The sequence below is a fragment of the Protopterus annectens genome, chromosome 4.part0 (assembly GCF_019279795.1).
Source record: "Protopterus annectens isolate FY-2018-M chromosome 4.part0, PAN1.0, whole genome shotgun sequence".
Taxonomy (NCBI): Eukaryota; Metazoa; Chordata; order Ceratodontiformes; family Protopteridae; genus Protopterus; species Protopterus annectens.
In genome coordinates, this window is record NC_056733.1 from 1,602,296,021 (window position 1) to 1,602,309,759 (window position 13,739).

Consider the following 13,739-nt stretch of genomic DNA (forward strand, 5'->3'; position numbering starts at 1 on the left):
CTATAGTGGATCCGGGAGGGTTTATTTTGTTAGGTTGAGTGATGGAGAGGATTATTTGAGTGAAGTTATAGAGGTTAATAAATAGGAAGGGAGAGGGGCAATTGATTTTATTCCAGTCAATATTCACATCACCAAGGATATAAGTTTCATAGTTAATTTCAGTAGAGGCCCATAGGAGAATATTTACGAGTGTAGAGATATTGTTACCAGGTGAAATATATAGGGCAATGATGCAGACATTTTTATGTTTATTTAGTTTTAGAATTCCAGCAGTTAGTTCAGCGTTCTGGAACTGAGGAATTAGAATTTGGAGGAGAATTAAGGTAAGAAGGTTGGAGTAGACTAGGTCAGTGCCTCCACCTTTTTTATTTAGTCAGTCATTTCTGAGACAGTGAAATCCTGCGGACAGAATCTCAGAGTCGGAGATAAAGGGCTTGAGTCAAGTTTCAGAGATGGCTAAGATATCTGGTTGGTTATGACTTAACCAAGCTTGAAATTGGTGTACGTTGTTGTTTAGACTTTGTACATTAATTGTAAAAATATTTAGGATGTTGAGATAGGAGGAAGAGGGTAAGGGATGAGTGTTGTTAATAAAGGATGTAGGACCAGGGTTAGGATGGATATCACCAGCTTGAACTAGGTTGTTGAAGGAGATATCCTTTAGCCATATTGGTCTGTCAACCATGAATTTTGGTAGATTGTAGATTGGAGCAGGTGACAGTGTCTTGACTTTAGAGGAGAAGAGTTTAAGGTGGAATAGGTGCAGAGGGTTTGGCTGAATGAGAGAAGATGAGATAGAGTGGAAATGGGAGTAAGAGTGAGGGAGAAGGTGGGTTTGTATGATAGTTGTCTTTGTAGGTAGTATTGGGCAAGCATAGGTGGACTATGAGGTAGCATAGTATAAGGGAAGTAGGAACAGAAAGAGGAGGATGGGGGACTGGAGGGTGTGATAACTTGAGAGCATGTTGGAGCAAAGAGACAGTGGTATGAGTGGTTAGGAAAATAGAGAGGACTATGAAGAAGAAATGGTTTAAAAAGTGATAGAGGTATTCTAGATTTAAGGAAAGAGGAGGGGACTATAATTATTGGGTGGATTACAGATTACAGAGTTTAAGAAGGATAGCTATAGGTGGGGAGGAGTAATGAGGGAGGAGCTGGTATTGGGTAATTAGGATGAGAGGGTGGGGCAAGATAGGAATAAAACTAGGAGTATTGGGGTGGGTGGGAATTGGGGGCAGGGTAGGGCAAACGGAGCAGGAAAGAACACTAGAGGCGAGTATGGCAGAAAAAAGTATTAGCAAAGAGCAGTTTAAAGGCTGTATTTGGAAGGTAGATGCTGCCACCTAATGGTAGAAGGAGATAGCAAACAGCAAGGATAGTTGGACCAGTCTTAGGTTTAAATATATTCTAGGGTAGTGATGACAGGAGGTGGAGAGGGCAAAACTGTCTGCGGTAAGCTGCTAGAACGCACACACGGGAAGGCAGACTAACTCTATAGATGGTGGGCAGAGGCTTGCAACCACAACAAGGGACTTCCTTTCACTCAACCCATCGCCACCCAAACCCTGACAACAGACTATGCATGGGGGGCGCACATGGCAGGCAAATGCATTCAAGGCAAATGGAGCCCAGGACAAATTCACCTGCATATCAATCAAAAAGAAATGTTAGCTGTGTAGAATGCTCTGAAAGTCTTCAAATACCGTATCCTTCCAAGACAGCTCTTGATGAAGACAGACAACACCACAGTTAATGTGGTACATAAACAAGCAGGGGGGAACACATTCCTACCCATTCTGCAGGTTAGCCATGGCCCTGTGGAACATAGCCTTGAGCAACCAAGTGCACCTCAATTCCTGCCAGGCAAACAAAATTCACTGGCAGATGACGTAAGCAGGAATCTACTGGACCCACACGAGTGGAAACTGGAACCCAAACTCATTCAAACTTCTAATCAACAGGTGGGGGACACCAGAGGTGGACCTCTTTGCCTCCCACCAAAACCATCAATTGAGCAAATTTTGCACCAGAAATCCCCACAGCCAAGCATGGCGAGTGGATGCCCTGTCGTTTACATGGGAAAACCTCTCAATTTATGCCTTTCCCCCTCTGCCCCTCCTCTCAAAAGTACTACTCAAGATCAAGCAGGACAGACCAAGGACAATCCTTATTGCACCAGACTGGCCACGCCAGCACTGGTACCCACTCCTATGCAGTCTGACAGCAGTGCTACCCTGGCACCTACATCAGACACCCACCCTGCTGTCCCAGCAGGAGGGACAGATTTTGCACCCTCAGCTGCAAACACTGAACCTTGCAGCCTGGCTTATTCTCTGAACACACCACCAGCAACCCTCAGCAAACAGGTGCTGGACATCATCCTTGAGGCCAGAAGGCCTAGTACTAGGAAATCCTATTCAGAAAAGTGTAAAAGATACTGTTCTTGGAGCCAGTCTCTAGGAAAGGACACAGCTGTGACCTCCTTACCTCAAATCCTAGATTGTCTAGCAGAACTGCTCCACATAGGCCTATCCTTCTCATCAATGAAGATTCATTCCTCTGCCATCTCAGCTCATTACAATACTGAGCCACCTCACTTTTCTCACCCTCTGATCAAACAGTTCCTGAGAGGAGCTAACAATTTAAAACGCCCGAGGAGAGCTCCCACCCCTGCCCTGAGACCTTAACTTTGTACTAGAGAAGCTCACGCCTCCGCCCTTTTGAACCTGCTGCTACAGCAGAGTTAAAATTCCTTTCTTGGAAAACAGCCTTACTTCCAGACATCACTTCAGCAAGAAGAGTGTCTGAGCTACAAGCACTAATGGCGGTGGAACCCTTCATTATTTTCCATGCTGACAGGGTCGCCCTCAGGACTAACCCATCATTTATGCCCAAAGTGGTATCCAGTGTGGCTTTAAACCAATCCATCCATTTACCAACCTTTTTCCCTAATCCTCAGAACAAAGGGGAGAGGATCCTGCACTCAGATGTGCACAGACATCTCAGGTTCTACCTTGACAGGACTAAGCCTTTCAGAAAATCTGACAAGCTGCTAGTCGGCTTTGCTACTGGGGCAGAGGGTAAGGCCATTTCAAAGCAAACCATTTCCAAATGGATAGCACACTGCATCCATTTCTGCTACAAACACCATGGAAAACCTACCCCACAGGGGATCAGAACTCATTCCACTAGGGCTACCTCAACTTCTACAGCATTTCTCAGGGGAGTCTCCACCAGTGACATCCTGGAAGCTGCAACCTGGAGTTCTGTACACACCTTCACCAAGCATTACCACTTACCTATCCTTTCTAAATCCAGAGCTGAATTTGTCACAGCAGTCTTACAAAGCCTGCTAGCCAGCCCTAATACTTCTTGAGTGCCTCCACCCTTACTCAGCTTTGGGAATCAACCCAAGTGTGATGACTGCAACAGTGAAACATGAAGAACATAGGTACAGTTGTGTACACTTACCATAAATGTAGATGTTCAAGTGTATTCACTGGTTACCCTCCCTCCAGCCCCTTGACTTTTCTAGACTTTCTACCTATCCTCTCTTTGGCCATATCTTATGGCTATGGTATTTACTTTTTACTGGAGGTGTTCCACACCATGTAATTGCTTCCTATTTTGGGGCTCCTGACATCTTGGGCAAGAAAAACTGATGTAATGGTGTCGGCTGCATGTTTTATACCCCTGACAACCTGACGTCATGGAAGAGGCAACAGCATCTCACGCAGAAATCCCAAGACTCTGGTATTCGGGCTGACTGAAGGCTACCTGCAGGCAGATAACCCAAGTGTGATGACTGCACAGTGAATGCACTCGAACATCTGCATTTATGGTAAGTATACACAACTGTACTTTGTGTACACTTACCATAAATGTAGATGTTCGACTGAGTTCACTGTTGCAGTCCTGGTTTCCCTTCCTCCATCCCCCTTGTCTCTCTCTTTCTCTGTCTCTCTCCTTACAAGGAATTTTTGGTGTTTACTTTCTGCTGGTGGTGGTCTTCCACCATAACCTAGCTTCCTCTTGGGGGCTCCTGACAAGGCAAGAAAAACTGATGTAATGCCGTCATCTGCCTTATTTTATACTACTGATGACCTGACATCAGTCCTGGAGCAATGGCAACCGACGCAGAAATACTAAGCCTCTGGTATTTGGGCCAACTGAGGGCTACCCTGGCAGGGATAACCCAGATGTGATGACTGCAACAGTGAATACACTCGAACATCTACATTTATGGTAAGTGTACACAACTGTACTTTGTTTCCTCCCATCCCAGAGCACTAGGGAAAGCTATGTCTGAGCAAACCATTGCCTCATGGATCCCCCCAATTCCATCTCCTTCCCACCATGGAAAAACCTTGCAAAGCAGTATCAACCACATTCCACCAGAGCAGCTGCCTCTTCTTCTGCCTTTTTCAAAGGCATTGATTCCCATTCTATTTTAGAGGCAGCCACTTGAACCTCACTGCACACCTTCACCAAACACTACAAGCTGGACATGGCATCCCGTGCTAGAGCCGGTTTTGCCAGAAGTATCCTACAGGGTCTCCTGGACCACGGAAACCCTTCCTCCTCCTAGGATCATACTTAAAGCTCTGGTACTCTCCCTACTGTTATGAATACCGCAACATCAGAATAGAAGGACATAGAATAGTTGTGTAAGACCTTACCATAACTGTAGATGTCCTACTGTTCTATGTTGCAGTATTCAGTCCCACCCTCCTACCCCCTCTTTCTTGCTTCTGCTATAGCAGGTATTTTATGAACACTTGTGGCCATCTTCTTCCCCAAGTCTCTACCTACATAGCCTTATTACTGTCCTGGCTCTAGCAGGCATACAAGTCTAAGGGTCTCAGTTAGGACCCTCTTGAAAAACCTCAGGGGCACTAGTATATGCAGTAGAAACTATTCTGAGGAGAGTATGTGCAGATGTCACCTTTATACCTAACGCCGGCTTATGGCCCTCATAGCAGAGGTCACATGTACCCTCCAAGACAAAGACTTTGGTTATACTGGCTGGACGGTGGCGCTGCAGGCAGCTACTCCCCACTGTTGTAAATACTGCAACATAGAAGAGAAGGACATCTATGTTTATGGTAAGGTGTTACACAACTATTCTTTCCATCTTGTCACTGGCTATGTGTTTGATGCATAATGCAGTGAATGGGGCAGCTAGAGAGGTAGGCTCTGGCTTAACACTCAGGAGACTAGCTTAACTGCACCTTATAGATTTCACATGCCACTTTTGGCAGAAGATGAAGAAATAGTTGATTCAACATTCTCACAGCTGTTGGGGTGAAGTTTTTGGCTTCTCAGAGGTCCTTTCAAAGGAATCAAGAAAGGAGACAAAAACTTGTGGTTTCACAAAGCCTAACAGCCCCAGGACAGGCAGCAGTTTGACAGCAGTTCTCATGGTAGAAAGGACTTCCCTTCCAGCCACCACTCTAGAAGCAGAGGTGGCCCCAACCATCAGTGCTTTAGAGGATCCTTCAAAGGGTCCTGCCAGCTCTGATAAGTTGCCTGACTGTACTGCTGTGGAGGCTTTTGGAGGATACCTCTCCCTCCATCTGCCAGCATGGTTAGCCATCACTATGGACAATTTGATAAGGGAAGTTATTTCCAGAGGTTACTCTGTTCCCTTTTTTGGAAATGCCCAAAAGTATACCTTCTCATCCCCTGACAGTTTCACACCCAGCAGAGGAGGGCAGCTTTGAAGGAAATCAAAGTTCATCTATAAAAAAGAGCTATCCAAGAAGATCCACCAGACCAGAGAGGGTCTGGCTTTTGCTCCAGGTTCTCCTTACTACCCCAAAAGACAGAGGGCATCAGGCCCTCATACCCATTTTCTATCTAAGTTGACTAAACCAGTTTGTGAAATAGGATTCATTCTGAATGGTCTTGGTGAGTCCATACTTCCTTGCCTGTAGCCAAGAGACTGTGTGTGCTGTTTTGATCTGCAAGATGCACACCTACTCAACAAAAGAGCCAAGTCACTGAGGACATAAGTGCAATTCCAGATAGGAGCCAAACTATATCCATTTAGAGCCCTTGCGATTGTACTTGCAACAACCCCCCAAGGGTGTTTCCTAAATGCAAGACTTCTGTCGTCAGTCATATCCAACTTCTCAGTATGGATTTTTCAGTTTCTAGACAACTGACTCTTAGCAGACCCTACTGCGGAGAAGTTCCTATTGGCAATACAGTAGTTCCTCTGAATCTGTTTGTCTCTGGGGATCATGGTCAGTATGGCCAAATTCCAGGTAGATCCATCACTAATTCTTACTCTGTTAGGTGCTAGCTAAACTCCCTCAACCAGAAAGTAAAGCTGCAGCCATACAGGATTTCTTCGATAGTAAACTTAATATAGAGCCCAATACCTTCAGTATCTGCTGTTCTCAAGGTGTGAGATGTAATGGCCTCTTCAATCCAGATGGTTCTTTATGCTTGACTGAACATGAAAATTTTACAGTGGATGCTCAAAAATCCATGGGATCAGGCCAGTGACACACATTGTAAAACTTTTATAGCCTGCATCATGTGTTTGTTATGATGAACAAAGCGATGTAATCCGTCTGTCTCACCCCATTTGTTCAACCACTACCTTTTGCCACAGTGACCACAGATGCATTTATCCTGAGGTGGGGAGGATATAATTTAAGCATGAATGTTCAGGGTGTGTGAACTGCACAAGAGGCTAAACTGTACATCAGCATTCTTGAGTCGTCCCAGTGTTGCTGGCATTTCAGGACGAGCTCCCTCAGGGTGCTGTATCCATGCTCTCAGACAGTGTCGAAGTGGTATGGCACATAAACAAGCAATGTGCAATCTTCCTATCCCTGTGTAGAGAAGCTATGATATGAGGGTTTGGGAATGGGACATACTGTTGTTTTTTGTAGTAGTGCACATACAAGGGACATCTAATATGATAGTAGATAGGTTGAACAGACAGATGTTGCACATGAATGGTCTCTCAACATGAATATTGTTTACAGTGTATTTTGGAAATTTGAAAAAGCATGTTGCTATCTTTTTACTTTGCCATCCAACACCAGATGCTAAAATGTTTTCAAAATGTTTCCTCTAAAGGCAGTCTCTAAGAGACTGATTATGCCATGATTGGCCCTCAGGACTCCTGTTTGAACCCCCCCCCATTTCCTTTGATAATCAGGGACTTCTAGAATGCCAAAGCATGCTTAGCAAAGGTTCTTTTCATAGCTCCATTCCATCACCTGCCAGATGTGGTTCTCCTTGCTGTGATAGCATCTCGAGAAAGTCCCTTCTTGTTCAGCATCCTTATCTGCTTTCACATTCATATTGGATGCCTGCACTTCTGTTCTTAGTTCTTCTCTGTCCACTAGGTCTAATCCGTACATGCTCAGTTGGAATATTGTTAAGCTCATGTCTCTGTAGTGCAGTTGCTTTTCTTTCAGTAGTATTTCATATGTATAATAGACCTCCTTAGATTAGTAGGTTATCCTTAGACAGCCTCCTTGGATTAGTCACATTGTATGATTTTTTTCAGTCTACAACGAAATGGTTTCAGAATTTCCTTGAACCATTCTTTCTATGTACTGCTACTATTTTTTCTCGCAGAGTAGAAGTAGACATTCATTCCCAGGATGATCCCAGGCAAAACAGGTGCTACCTCAGATTGGGTGAGCAACTTTTGGAGAATGGAACCAGTTTGTTATCTTTTTATACTCAAAGTGGAATAATTTGTGAATGGCAAGCAGACCCTTTCAGAATGGATTGCTAGTTGTATTGTCTTTTGGTATCAAATCGCTAACTGCCTATTAGAAATGCAAAATTTAAAGCTTGCTCTTCTAAAATAGTGTCTGCATGTAATATTTATTTCAAAAATGTGCATTACAGAAATATATGTAGCCACTTGCTCTTTGGTGTAAACCTTCACTGAACAATAATGACAAGTTTGGGTTTCAGATTTCGTTTGGGACAACAGTGCTGCAGAGCTCAGTTTTCTGAGCTGTTTACATTAACAGTCCGCTGGTTTGTTCACACCAACCAGATGCATTCTTGATGCGTCAGTTGAGCCTGAACAATACCCTTCTTGATTGGTCTGAATTATGTTCTCTCCATTTCCTTATATTTGAGCATGTCTGTAACAGCCTCAGCCTCTTTGCCCTTATTAACTAGTATATTACTTGGTTAGTGATGTAGGTGTCATATCTTCATAGTTATTTCTTATTTGCTAGAGATTGCTTTCTTATGGCATGGGAGTAAACTTGCATGCTTTAGGCACATGCGCAATTGTTGTAGCATGCACATTGTCATGGTGTGCATCAGTATTCCCATAGGCATCCCCATTATTGTATGTCAAGATTTTTTTTTCTTTTGCTTATTTTCTACTGACTCTTATCTGGTCATCAACCCCCATGTTGTTTTGGCTTATTTGTTTCCCGTTACTTACCTGGTTTGTAAGACCTCACCCACTGAGGGTGATGTTCTTGGGATGAACACCTTCTCAATATCTTTTTCGGAGAAATCATGCTCCACTGGGCCAGTCATCCACAACAGGCTGAGTTTATTTCCTTAGTCTCCCCTTCTCCACCTGACAGCTGATGTGCATTGAGTGCTAAAGCTTGCGCCTCCTACACCACCAACAGTGCACCTGCATGTTCTGTGTGGTGAGGGCTGCTGTTCAAGCTTAATTTGTGTAAGCCAAACACACATTTGTATTCTACATGCTGCACTGAATACCCCCTCTTTCACTAGAAGGTGCTGACATTGCAGTGGATTGGACTGCTTTACTGTCACAGGATAGCTAAACTGTCATTGAGTGCTTATTCCAATCTCTTTTGCTGGCTTCTCCAACTTGAGACACTTTTCAATCCCAGATCATTTGGGTTACATTCATACCTTTATCTCTCTACATCATAAAGCTGGCTAGTCCTGATTTTTGCCATGTGGTGATTGGTTGGGATCATCTTCTCCAGCAAAGAACCATCAAGGAGGGTCCTCATAAAAAAGTGATGCATCTCTCACTTCTAGTGAACTGTCCTTTGAACTTCTCTTTGATAGAATTATATATTTTGTGGCTTTTGCTCAACTTGTTTGTTTTATTTCAGTTTGTTAACCAGGTAAGTGAATTGACTGGCAAATCTGCTTCAGCCTTGACCAAGGTACAGTGGTGCATTACTGGTATTGTAGGTGTACATAGATCAAGCACCATAAATAAAACTACATGTGTTAAAGCTTATACAAGCATTTCAGATGCACAGGCTTAATAATACATTTGTTAAACATTTACTGTATATGCAAACATGTGGGTACTTAATTGCAATATGTACACTTAATATTGATAGTCGCTAGCATACAATTCATTGGACATGTAGGCATGAGTCCTTTAAATAAGGTGTTAAGTTAGCCCTTACCTCAACAGCATGAACATTTGATGTTGATGAAGAGGCGTTCTTTTAATTTATTTTTGAATAAATCCAATGGTTTTGTTGTCTAACTTCTATTGGCAACTGATTCCAGCCAGCTTGACATAGCTTACAAAACCTTTTTCACTTGTGATAGTTTTGAAATGTGATCTTATGAGAGTCGGGGCTTCTTCTTATGTACCTTCCAGTGTGTAGTTTGTGGTTTTATTTGTAATCTTACTTTAAGGGGAGGCAGTGGTTTATTTATAGAAGTGTATAAATTTGATTCAAGGAGGAAGTTTGCTCTTTCAGTCACTGCCAGCCAGTTAATGCACTGCAGCGGCTGGTAGTGATGTGTCTGTAATTCAGCAAGTAGTATAGTTCTTCTGATTTTATTAATGGTAGTTTATATTGTGTGTGTGTTTGAAGATGAGTGTAGAGTTAAGAGAGTGGGTCCATAGCCCGACTTTGGGATTAGCACATTTTTTGGCTATAGTCATACCAGAGATGGTAGATGTTAAAGCATAGTTTTATTTGCTTCGGAATCTAATTAATGATGATGTCTGCATGCTTTATTAGTGACAGCATAGGGTCTAAGGTTATTCCTAACTGTCTTTGCTCTGTAACTGGCAGGAGTTGGTTTCCTTTAGTGTCTTTAATTGTAATCTGGGGAGGGGGGTTGGAAGTTTTTATGTGCCAAAAAGCATAATGTTTGCCTTTTTGCAGTTGAGTAGGGGCATATTTGTATTAGTCCAGTGACATGGTTCAGTAAAGCTGGATTGTAGCAGTAAGAGGGCATAGCATACATAATTAAGTTGAGATGTTGAAATGGGAAAGGTCAGTGGTTACATCATTAATGAATAGAGAGCACACTTGAGAACATAGATCAGAACCTTGTGGCATTCCTGTATTAATGGAACATTGTGTGAATAGACAGTTTCCTCTAATTACCTGAAAATGTCTGTTCTGGATTTAGCTCTCAAGCCATTGTTGCGGAAATGGGCCTGTGTGGTCCAGTTTATTTATGTGGTTATCAGAATGGAATGCCAAGGTCCCATCTGTCTAAGTTGGTGGTAACAGAGGTGTGTGTAAAAGACTTGAGTGATCCTTAGCAAAAGGAGTGGTGTGTCTTTATTATTCACCATATAATATGTTTCCATAGAAGGCGAATGTACACACACAATAAATAGTAGTTCACATCCCATACTTAGTTAAATCCTGAAAATTTCCTTTTTAACTGTTGACTAGAGTATTTATCCATTCTTTGTTGTAACAACTATGTTCTTCCTAACTGAATTTTTCAAAACACAAACAAAAAGTTGCTTCCTGCCATTCACACTGTTCTTGTTTCTCTTATTACCTATATGACATGATTTCTTGTATTAAATCAGTGAAATTTGTCTCCTTTATTTCTTAATTTAAACTCTTGTTTACTTAACCCACTTAATCCTTTTATCCTGAAAATGTGTTCCCAAGACTCTTTTACACAAACTGTCCTTAAACATTTTTTTACCTCATTTGTCCCTTAAGTAGTAGTCCTCTGTGAGCTTACCTGTGTGTAAAAATCATTGCACTTTACTTGTCCCTTAAGGGAAATTCTTTTGCAAGACGTTTTGGGTCTGCTTCTTCTAGACTCCTAGCCCTACAAATGAAATAATTTTAAAACAGTTGTAGCTGTGGTGATGAGGAATTGCCAACTATGCCAGAGAGAAGTAGGGCAGTGGATGTGTACCTTATGCCAGCATAGCTAGCTGGAGTTTTGTAAAAAAAATGATATGTCATTTGTATATTTTATTTTTTTATTTTACATTTGTTAACCGGGAAAGTCCGACTGGATACATATCCATTTTCAGCGGAGGCCCGGGGAGAAAAGCTCCAAGTAACAGATAAACATTTAAAATGCAGGTTACAGTGATATTTAGCAATTTAACAAATATCAAAAACAAAATAGGTTACATATTTAAGAAAAAGTTCAAAGTAAGGTAACATTTAGATATGAGAAAGACAACAACAAAGAGGGAGACGGAAAGAAATATAAAGGGAAAAATAAACGTATAAGAGTAGTGTGGGTATAGGAAAAGGATGATCATTAAGAAAGAAAGGAAGAATTAAATAATAGAAGGGTACATTAGGTAGGAAGCAGCAGAGGCTGAAAAAAAGGTTATAGTCCTGATAATGGAAGCTAGAGAGATATAAAGGGGTAAAAGAATTTAATTGAAGGAGGGTAAGGAGAGAATAAAGGGGAATTACATTTGAGAGCTAAGGTGGATTAATAGATTCTTTGAGTAAAGTTGGGTTTGATAGGGACTAGAGAGTGAGACAAACTTTTTGTCATAACTCAGTCTGAATATTGTGTGGGTTAGTCAGGGTTTAGACATGGACATAGCCAGTCATTGTGCATGTGTGTCTTTAGACATATTTTGAAATGAGGCAAGGAGCAATTGGTGGTTAGTTCAGCAGGAAGGGAGTTCCATTTTTTTTCCAGCAGAGTTGGGGAATAGTGAATCTCCGGCTGAGTTGTTGGCTTTGGTCGTTTGTACTAGCATTCTGCTGGATGATCAGAAGGATGCTAGGTTGCAATATGGGGTAATAATAATAGCTAGACTGGGGGTGTGGGTAGGTTGGTGGAGGATTTTATTAATTTCTATGAGTTGGTTATAGTATATTTGGTTGGGTAGTTCTAGCCAGCCTAATTTGTGAAGATTATGACAGTAGTGGGTTCTGTATGCTAAGCCTGTGGCGAATCTTTCTATATTGTTGTAGCAGCTAGTGATTTTGTTGAGATTTGATTTGGATAGATTAGTGAGGATGGGTGAGGCATAGAGAAGGGATAACAGAAGATGTGTGCGAGCTATGGCTGTTCTGGCAGTCGGGGGTTAGAAATTTCTTAATCCTATACATGGAGCCTATTTTTTTGTTTACTGTTTTAATGGTTTTGTCCATATGGGCATTGAAGTTTAGATTGTTATCAATGATTATTCCTAGCAGTTTAGTGCATGGAATATATATCAAACTGATTTGTTACTGATGCTTGTGCTGAAAATGTATCTGTAAAGTTGCTTGTGTTAAAAATGTACCAACAGTGGGTCAAGCTATACAGAAAAGAAATACACCTGTATGTTAGACTGTATTGTAACTGTTGAAATGAACGTATTGTAACAGAGGATACGGGAAGAGAAGAGATTAATCTCAGTCCAACTAACTTTGAAAAATAGTCTGAAGTTAAATTACCTGGTTTAGGCCATAAAGATTGTATCTTACAGTTCTGATTGCAGCCAGAGACTAAATGTCTGTGAAAACCAAGACTAGGAATCCTAATGTATTGTCCTTGGGGTGAACTAATTGCTACCCTGGAAGGGTGGAAGTTTTGAAATGGTTTTATAGCTTCCAGATGCTATAACACATCTCAGCAAAGCTCTTGTCTGTGTGCTAGATTCTGGTTCAATTTCTAGTAAAAGGGGGGATAGTGTAAGAATCAGAAGTCAGATGGCCAGATGTATGTGATATCATTCTGTAATCCAGCATTGAAATGATGTTTTAATACTAGTTGAAACAAAAATCTCAGGGCAGTCTGTTTTTGAAATCTGACAAGGAAGACCACTCACCCTCTTCATATTGCCTTTCTGTAGTAAGTAAACTGGGGAACAGTAGTTCTTTAGATCAGTCAAGAAAATATAGTGAGATTAGTGAAGTATTGTTTTTCTGTAGCTGTGTGAAGCTTTTCATCAATGTTATTTTTAATATTTCCTGAGATTGAAACTCTGCTGTTTACTGTAAATAGACATTTCGTATTTTCTTCTTTTATTATTAAATATATTTAAACTTTTCATTGTGGCTGCTCTTTTAGAGAATATTTTATCTTTTAAGAATAGTTGTATTTATTTGGCAACACTGTGAGTGCTCCTGAAAGTCTTGCTGCATTGGCCAGACACTACCATTTGTATTAATATTAAGTTTACTCAGTGTAATTGGGTACCCTTATAAGAGCCTTAGAGTAGCTGGCTTTTGAGAGTTCTGGTGGCAGTACCTACCTTGCAGTCTGGGCAGAGGGAGCATAACTAGTAAATCTGTGTCAGCCTTTCCCGTGTGTGTGTGTGTGTGTGTGTGTGTGTGTGTGTGTGTGTGTGTGTGTGTCAGCTACTTAGTGCAAGGACACAGAGCACTGGTTTCACAGAGAGGACGGTGGAGGACTTGACTTGGAACACTCAGCTGAGGCCTCACCTCTACAGCTGTGTCAGTGGGGAGTCTTATTTGGGGGCCTGGAGTGGGGGGGGCAGCTCCAAGACTTTGTTCCCTCTGTGCTCTTAAGGAAAATTGTGCTTGGTCAGAGAACTGCATCTCAAAGTA

At 41.8% G+C, this 13,739-nt stretch overlaps 1 protein-coding gene across 1 annotated transcript in view; it reads left to right on the top strand.

Annotated features, from left to right (window-relative positions):
* The window catches only part of NDST1 (N-deacetylase and N-sulfotransferase 1), a 1,661,305-nt gene that overhangs the window by 1,196,211 nt on the left and 451,355 nt on the right, over positions 1–13,739 (top strand). Inside the window, exon 14 of the mRNA XM_044069371.1 lies at positions 12,156–12,169. Coding sequence (XP_043925306.1) covers positions 12,156–12,169 — 14 coding nt within the window. The remainder of the gene's footprint in view (positions 1–12,155; positions 12,170–13,739) is intronic.